This window comes from Ylistrum balloti, unplaced genomic scaffold (assembly GCF_031769215.1).
Source record: "Ylistrum balloti isolate Yb309-2 unplaced genomic scaffold, AGI_CSIRO_Ybal_v1 Utg371148, whole genome shotgun sequence".
In the NCBI taxonomy this organism is placed as follows: domain Eukaryota; kingdom Metazoa; phylum Mollusca; class Bivalvia; order Pectinida; family Pectinidae; genus Ylistrum; species Ylistrum balloti.
This window is the reverse complement of record NW_026782629.1, coordinates 426,958-442,174: the sequence shown is the minus strand read 5'-3', so window position 1 is coordinate 442,174 and position 15,217 is coordinate 426,958. Positions and strand designations below refer to the sequence as shown.

General features: G+C 36.2%; 1 protein-coding gene across 1 annotated transcript in view; it reads left to right on the top strand.

Annotated features, from left to right (window-relative positions):
- The window catches only part of LOC132561127 (A disintegrin and metalloproteinase with thrombospondin motifs 18-like), an 83,096-nt gene that overhangs the window by 28,994 nt on the left and 38,885 nt on the right, over positions 1 to 15,217 (top strand). Inside the window, exon 2 of the mRNA XM_060225857.1 lies at positions 6,911 to 6,989. Within this exon, the coding sequence (XP_060081840.1) occupies positions 6,911 to 6,989 (79 nt within the window). The remainder of the gene's footprint in view (positions 1 to 6,910; positions 6,990 to 15,217) is intronic.

Genomic DNA, 15,217 nt, shown 5'->3' with positions numbered 1-15,217 from the left:
CCTCATCAAATAACAACATATATACACACAACCCTTGTCCAATTGGCAAAACGACTAACAATACAAAATAATGATCTTAAAAATGTACTGAGAACAGGAATATTAATGCGAACTTTCTCAACACATTCAATATTCTATAAAACTGAAGTATTTCAAAAGTGACGGTGAAGCGCCAGGCTGCATGACGTATGTGTCCGAACTGATAACTCTTACGGCGTTCTGACCCTGCTTTTTCAAAACCTGATTATAGATAAACAGTGGTCAGTAAAAAATTTGAAACAATGCTCAAACAAAACTGAGAACATCCTTTATCATTTCGCAGCTCTAGATTGTTGAGAAAAAGACAAGCCCTAATTTTGTATGTGAAATAATTCCGAAATAAGAAACTGTGTTGGAATTATTTCATATACGATATTACGTCTTGTACACACCAGGTGTTATCATATGATGACCACTTTTGTTTAGTTTGTGATTTCCGACCTTACATAAATACGACAGCTAACACGTTGCTGATTTTTCTTATTTCAACGACGTTCAAAATAAATTCTAAAATCCATAGTTTGGTTTCAGAAACGATTCCGTACCTCACGGTGTGTTTTGTTACATTCCCTATCCGAGCTTTACCAGAAAGCCTCTGGGTCCAGACAGCTTATAAGTGGTGTATACTTATGATAATACAGAATATCAACAAGCTGCCAAATAGTTAAACACATACTGTGATAAACTACATTAACTGCTAAGTGCTCCTTTAAAACAATAACAGATTGTCTCCTCTTTGCTTCGGGCGCATTCGGTTAGAGCGTTTAAAGTGGTCATACGAGCAGATATACAACGTTTTAATCTTGAGAATTTAACGATCCTTAAACACGATTTGTTGATTAAATTGCTATATTTTAGAAGTACATTTTCATTGCTTAACTTTTCTGAAAAGCAATACGTGTACATTTTAATGTCAAATTCTCACTTCACGATGCTGCAATGAAAATGAGTTAAGATGGTTATTTCTCGCGTGACAGTGAAAATACATTTGTTATCATCGCTGTAAGTTTTGAATTTATTGTAAGCATCCGAAATAATATATTTTCGTTACAAATTTTTAAAAATCAAGATGGATACGTATGTGAAATCGAATGTCCTGAACTCAGGATCTACGAACAGGTCCTGTCTTTCTCGATTTGAAGAATCGTGTCTTAAAATCGCTAATATGATACGACATTTTCTTGTCTGAAAAGCACTGATAGACAACTGAAGTCGATATGCTGACGAGAGACAAAGTATTCCTTACGATTCCAATAACCGATTATAACATTGGTAATGATACAGTTGTCCATAGTGTCCATATTTAAGCCTTTACGTGAATAACATGGATAATATTCGACGTGTCAAAGTTGTTACTATGCACTAAAACGATGGATTTTATCGTTTTAGTTGCACAGAAAAACACGGAATAAAATAGCAAAACATATTGAATAATCAAATTTCAACAATTCTCAATACTAACATACGTCTGCATAACACCTGATAACTTGGCATCAATTCATTGTGAAACTACATACGTTAGATAAAATTAATTTTCCGAACACCAAATGCAATGTGTCAAAACTTTGTTATTCACGCTTTTCATTTTATTTTATGAAATATCAGATATGATTCCCATTGAGAAAAATGGCAGTTTTCCCACCCGAATAGTGACATCAAAATCCTTATTATCAAATACGTTTCCCCAGGTTGTTGTGAAGCGTGTGTTTGATTAAGATCGCGCACGCGAAAGGGTGTATTTAAATTAGGTTATTGATATGAAGACTTAAGATAAGACATTTTCTTTAATAGTTAACTAAAGATTGATATCTTAGGCTCTGTGGCTTATTTTTAGATTTATAAAAGCTTAAAGTTGTAGAACGGAAATCTATGTAAACTATCATAGTGTAAGACAACTATATTGTGTGTACCAGTCGGTGTACAGCGATCCCCCGTGTCGTGTCCCGCTTTTTGTAACTCGTAAGTCACGTGCCGGTGGATGCATGTACACCACAGATCTGCAATATATGATTTCGCTGATTACGATCGCGATAATATCTAAGAATTATCTCTGCAGTAACGAACCTCTTAGTTCCTAACAACAAGCTTGTTTAAAGCAATACATATATATATCTCAGTGTAGAAACCACCTAAACAGACATTTCTTTAAACTGTCACTGTATGAACGAAAAAAAATGATAAAAATCTGTCGATTACAGGGATTGAAAAGACGTAACAGAAAATGTAAAGAAAATTGTTGAGAAAATAAAAAAAATAACTTTACTGACAGTAACCGATGTATTACTGTCGCTAATGATGTACATGTAACTTAAGGGAACAACATGTGTTATCTAATGTGTGGTCATGGGTTCAAAACCATATGGAAGCTCTTGAGTGAAATATGCGTCATTCCTATTTTGCACATGAACATGTATTAGTTCTTACACAGATCACAAAAAAAGCCCACTTCCAGCGTTGCCGAATCTAGAGTCATGATGTTGGTGAAAGTTCTTTACACGCACTGGGTGTAAATAATATCTCCTTGTACGGACCTGTAGTTGGCGATATACTGGACATGTTGTTTGCGATATAGTGATAATAAGTCCGTTTAGGGAGCAACAATGGGCGTAACACTGCCGTCCCGGGTTCGAGTCTTTATTTGAAGCAGTGAAAATGGTATTGCTCTTTCATTGGTTGTAATATCAAAATGATCTTAATTGATTGAATCGCAAGAAATTTCCAACCAGTCTTGCTTTGAGATTAAGTAGACACGCTTCGTGGATGTAATGCAGCTTTCGTTTTCTGTAATATTTCCGTATTCAATACTGCTGTAAACCATGACATATCGCCACCCATAACAATAAGGAGCTGAACATTCTATATCACGTTCATTTTTCATTTTTTTTATCGTTAATTATAGAACACCACACCGTATACTAAATTTTAAGTTTTTTTTCTAAATCCGTAGACATGTAGTTCGGTTTTCATTGTGGCCATTCCTAACCAATATGTAAAACTGCATTGCTCACGTGTGCATCTTCTCACGTTCATTGTGACACAGACGCCGTCTGAGTAATTTTGACAGAGTATCGCTTTCTTTTCGAGATGTTTTTCGGTCTTTTTTTATTCTGGATCTTGAGTCGAATACACCGTTAAAAGTGCTACGTCCCTCTGTTAAGTAATTCAGTGTGTCAGTTTGCTTGTCAGACAGACGTTGTACACGATGAATTGATATTTTGATATCGATGGTAGTAAGATGTATTGTCGGCGCTGTTTTAGGAACTTTCCTACAGGCCACGGGAAATTAAAGCTTTGTTATTCGAAATGAATAGTTCATAAAATATCAAACAAATTTGTATTTGTGAAATGTATTTTGATCAACATTGACTATTACAACTCTTATCAATTGTAACTAACATTCAAGTATTCATTCTAGATTTTAAAAGCAAATACAGTGATTTTGAATATTAAATGAAAGGATCTCAGAATGAATGTTTATGTTAATATGTAATAAGAAAACCATATTTATAAGTATAGAGAATTATATCCAAAATTCAATTCGACATTCTATTAATTTCCTTCCATTTGTCTTATATCGACACTAGACTGATATAAGAAAATCGAAAAACATCAGAATAATTCGGATCAATGGAGTTCGAACTGCTTCTGTCCTTCATTTGACCAGGACCATGTCTCGGTTACTGGATTCTCGAGGCTGTACAATCCAAATAGTCCTAACAAAAGACCATCTATTGTCGAAAGACAAACTTGATTTACATTATCACGGATAACAACATTTGTCAGCACACAAAAAGAACTGCGACTGCCATGTTGTAATTACAATTAATGTTTCGTACTTACAAGTTATCACCAGTGAAGTTTGTCCACCTGTTCCACTAGCATGTACTTACCATTTACTGTTCTACTAACATTTAATTACCAGTAGATGTGGTCCACTGTTGTAATTACCATTTTGATATATCCCATTGAAATGTAATTACCAGTTGATATATTCCGTTGAAATGTAATTACCAGTTGATATATTCCGCTGAAATGTAATTACCAGTTGATATATTCCGCTGAAATGTAATTACCAGTTGACATATTCCGCTGAAATTTAATTCCAGTTGATGTATTCCGCTGAAATGTAATTACCAGTTGATGTATTCCGCTGAAATGTAATTACCAGTTGATGTATTCCGCTGAAATGTAATTACCAGTTGATGTATTCCGCTGAAATGTAATTACCAGTTGATATATTCCGCTGAAATGTAATTACCAGTTGATGTATTCCGCTGAAATGTAATTACCAGTTGACGTGGTCCACTGCTGTAATTACCATTTTGACGTATTGCACTGAAATGTAATTGTCATTTGATGTATCGAACTTACCAATAAATACAGAGTTACACGTAATTACTGCAGCGCTATGGTTATCTAGGTTAGGGAAGTTAATCTTCAGCCGAAACCCTATAAATATCATAATGTTTTGACTTGGCCTAAATGGATACGTTTCCTACCGATGCATATAGAATGCAACATTTTGACATGAAGCGAAATTCTTTTGGAATCTTATGTTACAATGTCTGAGAGACTCTTCTATGTTACATGTTCGTGTATCGGAATGGGTGGGTCTCTACACTTATCAGTAGGCGCCATGTACACTGATGTGACAAATTTACGATGCGGAAAAAAAATTCCATTTTCAAGAGATATTGCTCTGTGTACTGATGATGATTCCATAGATAATATAAAAAAATTTACGAGGCGATGAAGAATAGATTATATTCTATGGCGAAATTGGTCGACCATCCTTGAATCAAAATTCGTTAATCCGGAAACGGATCATTTTGAACGCAACATCAAGAAAACAAGGTTTTCTCTGACCCCCTAAAATTTCATGTTGACTCCTTAAATTGATCAAAAATTAATAAAGTTTTTACTCTATTAACTTATGAGTTCTCTCACAGGACTGTTACGAAATCTAAGGATTCCATGGAAAACCCTGAGAAAAAATAATGTACAATCAACTTGTAATAAAGTTTTTTTCTGAATTTTTTTATTGCTGGCCTAAATTATATGCTTTGTTATAATTTTCATGAAAAAAAAAAAAGAAAAAAATAACGATATAGCTTGATTAACCTACTTGTAGACTGTCCGCCCAAACAGTTTTTATATTTTGCAATAAATATGTGATTTTCTTTAATTGTTTGAATGTTCGTTACAACCGGCACTACGTCGGGATTACTTTTCCGCCATACTACGCCTTACGAGATCAAAGAGCTCACCTCTGGAAATTGTTTAAATTACTGTACAAACAAAACCCCTGTCGATAGTAGTACCGCATACTGATGACTGGTGTCGATTCTAACGTCAGTTAAGTGCGGACGTACTAAGAGTTGGCGACAATGCGTCTGTTTTTTTAGAAAAGAAAGTTCCAAAGTATCCCCAGATTATTCAACTGTTTCAGATTTATTTGATACGTAAACAAACAAACTTAGAAAGTTTTAAAGAAAAAAAATTAGGATCAAATCAGGGACGTAGAACAGAGATTACAAGTGCCCGATCAAATATCAGTTTGATTTGCCCAATTGATATTTAAAAGAGACCTTTACAGCAGTAAAATGTTTTCTGAGTTAAGAAGTATTAATTACATTTTAATTTTATTTATTATCTTTGTGTATTCGTTGGCTGTTGAGTATATATATTACCCGTGGATATCATCCGTTTTAATCAGTCTGTTCCCGCTCGTCTACACCTAATACTAATAAAACTGCAGGTAGAGCAAATCTCCCTTACTGAGATATAACTGTCAGTATTGAATTTTCATAATTACAGTAAGAAAATGTATTTCTAACTTAAGCCTTCAAATGTCGAGGTGATATCTTGAATCATCTTATTGTTATTTTCATTTTTTAAAAATTTCTTCTGACCTGATGATCTACTTTAAATGCACATTATATAAGTGTATGTTATGTCAATTTTTATAATTTGCTATATTAGCATATATATATTCATCACACTTTGATAATGTTGTAACTTTTTGAGACATTTGTGTGATATACTAGTGCCCATTATTATTCATGTAAATCCTAGATAACTCTATACGTCTGTGATACTTCTTCCTTACATAAGAAATGAACATTATTTTTATGTATATAATACAATATTTTATACTTATGTTTGGCGTACTTTACAGTGCTAATGTTTTATTGTTACCATATCCGACTTTAAAGAAAGCTTTTTGACTCTTGATTTAAGGATTCATAAACTAATTACATAAGGGATGTAGACGGTATCTTAAAAATGTTTCAAAAAATTAAATAACGTTCGTAGCAGTTTTGTTTTATGCTAGATTCAATGTTAAAATTCGCATTTTATTTTCATTATGAATATCTTAAACTTGTAAAAGGTAGGGATCTTTTCGAAATTATTTGTTACTTAATGGTTTGTTTTGAACGAATGGTTTCATAATAGATGTTTTGTGTTATAATCCATTCCGTCGGATACCATTCGGCAATTTCCGTCACAGAGTGAATTAAATGTCACGGACGTCGGTTCAATATTCTTCTTACGATGTGACAGAGGAGTCCGAACATTTTTCGATTCAAATGCATTATGGAGATTGTTATAGTTGTGAAAACGAAGGTGTACAGAATTTGTTTCGTGAAAAAGCTTTGCGTTTTAAGCTTTGAGAGCATCAAAACTAGGCTGCAACGTGTTTACAAGATAAGTTTTTGAAATTATCAAGACATTTCGTTTCAATGCTACCGTGTCATTATATGTAATATGCTTTAAATGTCTAAGAATTTTGATTTCACTTTTACAAATCTTTTCTGGATTGTTTCTTTGTACTGATTATCAGCTTATAGCTAAAATATTGTAATTTCAGGTTCTGAGACCTACATGGTCCGAACTGTCTGGTGATGAAATATACATAGACACTCCCAATCAACATTCCATAACAGAAGGTAAGACTTTTTACTTATTTTTAAAATGAAACTTTCAGGGTTTGATTATGGATATTCGCATTTAATATCTATTTGAACAACAGAAGCCATACACTATATGAACGACACCTTGTGTCGTTTACGTGTGGTCCAGACAAACAAGTATCCATAGATATATCAGTCAGCGTGCATTTAACCGCCAAAATCAATCAATCAGCTACTATCTTTGGCATCATCACTCGACCAATCAGTAAATGTGTTATTCACATTGTAAAATCAGTCAGTCAGAATGATTCGCTTTTCTTAATCAACCAATCACGACATATTTCAGTATTGTAATCTGCCTTTCAGAATGAGTCACTATATTAATCAACCAATCGGCTTATGTTGCATTATAATTACTCCAAAAGTCATGTCGAAGTTCGTGAAATTGCTATTTTCATTGTTCATGTATTCATGTGAGGGTTGTAAGGAAGTGCATACCGCACTGCCATCTATAGTGAACGTTTTCGAATAAATAAGAACAAATAAATTGATAGAAAAAATGAAAGATTGATGTGTTTGATACTTTTAGAATGCATAGTGGTTTCCCTTTAAAACACATTTCTAAAGTATTCAGAAATCATTTTTCTAAAATCTTCTGACATTAATGGTAGATATTTTTTTTACTATAAATTCCTTCCAGTTCACTAGAATATCCGTTATATAGATGTTAGTGAGAGACGATATGGGCTTTCTGGTACACGTGTACATAAGCATTGAAATACAACCCAATGTGGCACATTTCACGTCTACTCGTCATTAGTCTGTCGTTTATTGGATTATAAAAACACTTTTATTGTTTCTATATACATTTGTAACATTTTTCTACATTGTGAATTGAAAGATCTTATAAAAATATCCCAAGGGAAAAAACAGAGGAATGTCTTAAACTGATTTGGCAGTTATATATATAGAAAATGACGTCAAGCTACTTTTCAGAAGTTTTCGTAGATAGAAATATCATAGCTTGGTTTAACATAACATGTATTAACAAACAATAGCGAAACACAACAAAAAGGCCCAGACTCGTTTTTAACATCGTTAATCGGTAATGCATTGATATAAAAATACTCCTGTAGTATAGGTTTGTGGTCAGGATATTTTTCTTTCTTTTTTTTGTTTGCTTTTAAGATTTCAAATCTAAAACGTAAATTAAATCCAGCAAATGTCTATTATGATATAAATTTTATCGTGAATATTTGTGTATCACATCTTGACATAGAAACATTCCGATAATTGAGTTTTAACGTGTTATCAACATCACAGTTAATATGTACTGGAATAAATTTCCCCTTTTTGAAATTTGTTTGTCGGATTTTGGGATGTACAATTTAAAATCACAATTCAGCTCGATTACGTGTACAGTTTTACAAAACACATCAGAATTATTATCGTCGTCATGTTGGCCGCGCGCAAACACGTGCTATACAATGCAACTCTAATGTGACTTGATTTTGGTTTTTAATAATATACTTTTATGAGATAACATATACATATGTGTATAAATTTTTGTGTGGATTTAAAACATGTAATATCACTACTTACTATTGGGCTTAACGCTTCACGAATTCAATTATGAGTGTGTTAAAAATCCAATAAACACAAAACGTGTCAAATCGCGCATCCTTGTCTATCACCATAGTTACACTGTAGCTGTACACACACTATGTAACTAATCAAAGTTGTACGCCATCGTTTCGAGATTAAACGAGATAAAGAGACTAAATGGTTTGATTTTTTATTTTTCACACGTGCAAGCATTGTAATACTTAAATTAGACTGTTCACAAAGTTATAATACTCTCTGAGAGAAATTGATAAGATTATCAGCTGCAAACTAACACTAGTCGACACTCGCTGTTGTGTCATCACGTGACCTTTCGGGGCCTCCTTACTTGGTATAATTATGTAATTAGTCAAATTTAAATTTACCAGCCATGTCTAATTTCTTTCTTTGTAAAATGACCTCTTGTTTCTCGCTATACGCGTGAAAGAGCGAAATAAATTAATTTGAATTAATCTGAATCTAAAATTGCATGCGCAAAGACATTGTTTACACTCTCCGCGCGATAATGATATGAATTAGTGTTGGGCCGCTCCTGTTTTATTTCAATTTTTTGACGTTGTTGATAAAACGGTTATGCAAACTTCAAAATATCATGATTAACAGAAAGCACACAATTTCAACATATATTTAAATGATATAATGTTTTTTATCAGTTTTGAAATGAAGATCTAACCATTTAATCCCTTCAAGGTTACACACTCTCTCGAGGAAATCATGTGGAATGTGTTACAGATACGGTTTTATGCTAGATGATGCTATTATCGCCCCTGTCCCCTCTCCGCTGTAAAGCTTGTTACGTCATCATTGAGTGAAATGAACGGCAATAACTTTGACTAGAAGGTCGAAATTCAAGGTACCTGTCCATGGTTTTAGGGTTAAGGATGTATGCTACGTTATTTTTGATACTTAAATCGATATGACAGCAATATTCTACTGTAAGTTATTGAAGAAGTTAATAAATTCGGGCAAATATAAAATGTATGTATACATCGTATTGCGATTTCAGTTGAGCTTTGGGTTATATTTGTGTTTGTTTTAATCCTCCTATATCGAAGATAAGGGGGCATATGGTCTTTAGTCTTTCTTTCTGTGGTCTGTTTGTGATTTCCCGTCGAACAAGATGTGTTTTTTTCATGAGATGTGCACTAAATTCGGTTTATAGCATTGGATGTTGGTTCCGTTGTTTCGTACCTTGTTCTCATTTGAGAACGTGACAATCAGAACCTACTTGGACTGACCAAGGTTTACATGGCGGATATCATGAAGCAGAAGGCGCTTACTCTTCCGGAACACATGGCCTTGCTTTCCTTGTACTTTTTTCTGGAGACTTCATGTAAATATTCCCTTTGTTCATATTTTGACTTTGAGTTTGGATTATGATTATGTTGACATGTTGGTATTTTCTTGCTGTAATTGGTATCTGCAGGAGTTAGTGGCTTTAAAATATTTCAGCTAGATTTTGTCTTGATTTTCCGTCCGTATTTCGTATTTAAAAATTGAAAAACGAAAATGACCTTAAACTAGGTTGGTTGAGGACGTTTTACTTCTTAATTACTAGGATACAACATGACGTCCATGAATTAATCCCTCGACATCCATAGTCCTCTTCTCTGAATCATCCATGCCATGAGTCACCAGTCGTTTATTCTGCCGTTTTTAACGTCTCTCATAATTCATTTGATCTGAACTTGATAGGTATCCTAATTCCAATATTATCGTCGTTAGCCCGGATAGAAAATCTATTTTACATAGTAAAGGTAATTCCACGTAACAGTATCAATTATGTACATTTGAATTAAGATTCTAACCTTTAACGTGTTCCGCTTCGCTTTCGCGTAATTTAATTCATTGGAATCTTACGTAGATTGACCTACTGAATTTTCATGTCTGCTCCTACATATACATACATTTCTTAAAAACTGTATGTTATTCAGGCCATTTATATCGGATCCTACATGTTATCATTTCATACGTGATTTATGAAATGGCTATAAGAACTTTTCTTGGTAGCAAGCCTTTGGCGAAACATAGATATCACAATCCCAAAGGGAAAACAATATTTATCATTTTCGGGGTAAATATTACATAATTCAAAATTAAGAAGAGCTACCACGATAGCACGTTTAGTAAAATATCGGAATAACGCAGCGCCAGGTGAAAATCCCTCGTGCTTGATTCGATCCATACCCTGGCCGACTTATGTTTATCGGGAAGCTGACTTCCCCTACTGATCTGTGCTTTCGCCTCTAATACTCTGAATAGTATTGACGGGTCTCCCTTATGACTTTCATTAGTGTAGCCACCTTATACTACAATGATGGCTCGCCTCAAAATATAAGATACAATTGTAACAGTTATGGACATATGTTGAGATGATGACAAGGTTATTAATACGTGATAGAAAAACCAAACGATTGGAAATTTCTTTAACATTAAATGTTTATGCGTAATCAGCCTCATATTCTACTAGATATGATAGGAAACTGATTTGATGATTGAAATACAAAGAAAGGATTTGCATATGACGTTTTGTAAAGTCAAAATGATGTAATAAAAACTACTGAGCACGTTGTTTCGAGTGAGAATTAGAATTAGAATACTTAACGATTTACATAGGACAATAATTTGCCTATAAATGTTTAGAAAATGCAATCTCTCATCAAATGTATGCCATTGATGTAAGTTGACCAACTTTAAGCTGTATTTTTATTATGTAAAAGTTGAGTACCACAGTGTGGTATTTTAACTGTGCTCAATAATACGCATAGGTGCCGATACTCATTAGGTGCAAATATAATCCGGCTTCTGAATGTATTCCATATAACCAGACCATGCATGTCCAACCTGTTCTATGGCTGAATATATTTTCTACACTCCGGATCGTGCAGTGTTTGTTTGCTTTGTTAATGATAATGAATACAATCTTTTCCAAGAGTCTCCGGACCTAATTTTATATGCAGACTTTATAACGTTTATTTTAATAAATTCCGGATCTTTTTATTTGTCGTCTGGGTAATTATGTATCTTCTTTGTACTATATATTATACTATATATTTCCGGATCTTTCAGACCTGTTCTGTTTCGTTTTCGTTCAGCCTGACAGGCGAATATTCACTAGGAAGCTGTTTACCGTGTCATATAGATAGATACTAAAAAATGTCTCTTTTTAATTCAAATTTATGAATGTGTCTGGTACATGCATTTGGATCTTACTCAATACATAAATGCGACTTGACAAAATGATAACTAGCCTATTCTTTAGTGATATATGGTTTTAAGATTTGACCGATAAACTGAGAACCTGACAATATGAGTACACTATAACTACTAAAGTACACGTACTTGTAGTGTTAATTACCGTGATGTCCTCGCTCCATCACCGTGTACCTGTAATGTTAATTACCGTGATGTCCTCGCTCCATCACCGTGTACATGTAATGTTAATTACCGTGATGTCCTCGCTCCATCACCGTGTACATGTAATGTTAATTACCGTGGTGTGACCGCTCCATCACCATGTACCTGTAATGTTAATTACCGTGATGTCCTCGCTCCATCACCGTGTACCTGTAATGTTAATTACCGTGGTGTACCCGCTCCATCACCGTGTACATGTAATGTTAATTACCGTGGTGTGACCGCTCCATCACCGTGTACATGTAATGTTAATTACCGTGATGTCCTCGCTCCATCACCATGTACTTGTAGTGTTAATAACCGTGGTGTGACCGCTCCATCACCATGTACCTGTAATGTTAATTACCGTGATGTGCCCGCCCCATCACCATGTACCTGTAATGTTAATTACCGTGATGTCCTCGCTCCATCACCGTGTACTTGTAGTGTTAATTACCGTGATGTCCTCGCTCCATCACCGTGTACTTGTAGTGTTAATAACCGTGGTGTGACCGCTCCATCACCATGTACCTGTAATGTTAATTACCGTGATGTCCTCGCTCCATCACCATGTACTTGTAGTGTTAATAACCGTGATGTCCTCGCTCCATCACCATGTACCTGTAATGTTAATTACCGTGGTGTGACCGCTCCATCACCGTGTACTTGTCCTCGCTCCATCACCATGTACCTGTAATGTTAATTACCGTGATGTCCTCGCTCCATCACCATGTACCTGTAATGTTAATTACCGTGATGTCCTCGCTCCATCACCATGTACCTGTAATGTTAATTACCGTGATGTCCTCGCTCCATCACCATGTACCTGTAATGTTAATTACCGTGATGTCCTCGCTCCATCACCATGTACCTGTAATGTTAATTATCGTGATGTCCTCGCTCCATCACCGTGTACATGTAATGTTAATTACCGTGGTGTGACCGCTCCATCACCATGTACCTGTAATGTTAATTACCGTGATGTGCCCGCTCCATCACCATGTACCTGTAATGTTAATTACCGTGATGTCCTCGCTCCATCACCATGTACCTGTAATGTTAATTACCGTGATGTCCTCGCTCCATCACCATGTACCTGTAATGTTAATTACCGTGATGTCCTCGCTCCATCACCGTGTACATGTAATGTTAATTACCGTGATGTCCTCGCTCCATCACCGTGTACATGTAATGTTAATTACCGTGATGTCCTCGCTCCATCACCATGTACCTGTAATGTTAATTACCGTGATGTGCCCGCTCCATCACCATGTACCTGTAATGTTAATTACGGTGATGTGACCGCTCCATCACCGTGTACATGTAATGTTAATTACCTGTAATGTTAATTACCGTGATGTGCCCGCTCCATCACCATGTACCTGTAATGTTAATTACCGTGATGTCCCCGCTCCATCACCATGTACCTGTAATGTTAATTACCGTGATGTGCCCGCTCCATCACCATGTACCTGTAATGTTAATTACCGTGATGTGCCCGCTCCATCACCATGTACCTGTAATGTTAATTACCGTGATGTGCCCGCTCCATCACCATGTACCTGTAATGTTAATTACCGTGATGTGCCCGCTCCATCACCATGTACCTGTAATGTTAATTACCGTGATGTGCCCATCACCATGCTAATCACCACGTACCTGTAATGTTAATTACCGTGATGTGCCCGCTCCATCACCATGTACCTGTAATGTTAATTACCGTGATGTGCCCGCTCCATCACCACGTACCTGTAATGTTAATTACCGTGATGTGCCCGCTCCATCACCATGTACCTGTAATGTTAATTACCGTGATGTGCCCGCTCCATCACCATGTACCTGTAATGTTAATTACCGTGATGTTCCCGCTCCATCACCATGTACCTGTAATGTTAATTATGGTGATGTGCCCGCCCCATCACCATGTACCTGTAATGTTAATTACCGTGACCTGTAATGTTAATTACCCCGCTCCATCACCATGTACCTGTAATGTTAATTACCTTGATGTGCCCGCTCCATCACCACGTACCTGTAATGTTAATTACCGTGATGTGCCCGCTCCATCACCACGTACCTGTAATGTTAATTACCGTGATGTGCCCGCTCCATCACCATGTACCTGTAATGTTAATTACCGTGATGTGCCCGCTCCATCACCATGTACCTGTAATGTTAATTACCGTGATGTGCCCGCTCCATCACCATGTACCTGTAATGTTAATTACCGTGATGTGCCCGCTCCATCACCATGTACCTGTAATGTTAATTACCGTGATGTGCCCGCTCCATCACCATGTACCTGTAATGTTAATTACCGTGATGTGCCCGCTCCATCACCATGTACCTGTAATGTTAATTACCGTGATGTGCCCGCTCCATCACCACCTGTAATGTTAATTACCTGTGTGCCCGCTCCATCACCATGTACCTGTAATGTTAATTACCGTGATGTGCCCGCTCCATCACCATGTACCTGTAATGTTAATTACCGTGATGTGCCCGCTCCATCACCATGTACCTGTAATGTTAATTACCGTGATGTGCCCGCTCCATCACCATGTACCTGTAACTAAAGTGAATTACCGGGATGTGACCGCTCCATCACCATGTACCTGTAATGTTAATTACCGTGATGTGCCCGCTCCATCACCATGTACCTGTAATGTTAATTACCGTGATGTGCCCGCTCCATCACCATGTACCTGTAATGTTAATTACCGTGATGTCCTCGCTCCATCACCGTGTACATGTAATGTTAATTACCGTGGTGTGACCGCTCCATCACCATGTACCTGTAATGTTAATTACCGTGATGTGCCCGCTCCATCACCATGTACCTGTAATGTTAATTACCGTGATGTGCCGCTCCATCACATCACCATGTACATAATGTTAATTCGTAATTACACCATTGTACTAATGTTAATTACCGTGATGTGACCGCTCCATCACCGTGTACATGTAATGTTAATTACCGTGGTGTGACCGCTCCATCACCATGTACCTGTAATGTTAATTACCGTGTTGTGCCCGCTCCATCACCATGTACCTGTAATGTTAATTACCGTGATGTGCCCGCTCCATCACCATGTACCTGTAGTGTTAATTACCGTGTTGTGACCGCTCCATCACCATGTACCTGTAATGTTAATTACACCATACCTGTAATGTTAATTACCTGATGTCCCGCTCCATCACCATGTACTTGTAGTGTTAATTACCGTGATGTCCTGTAATGTTAA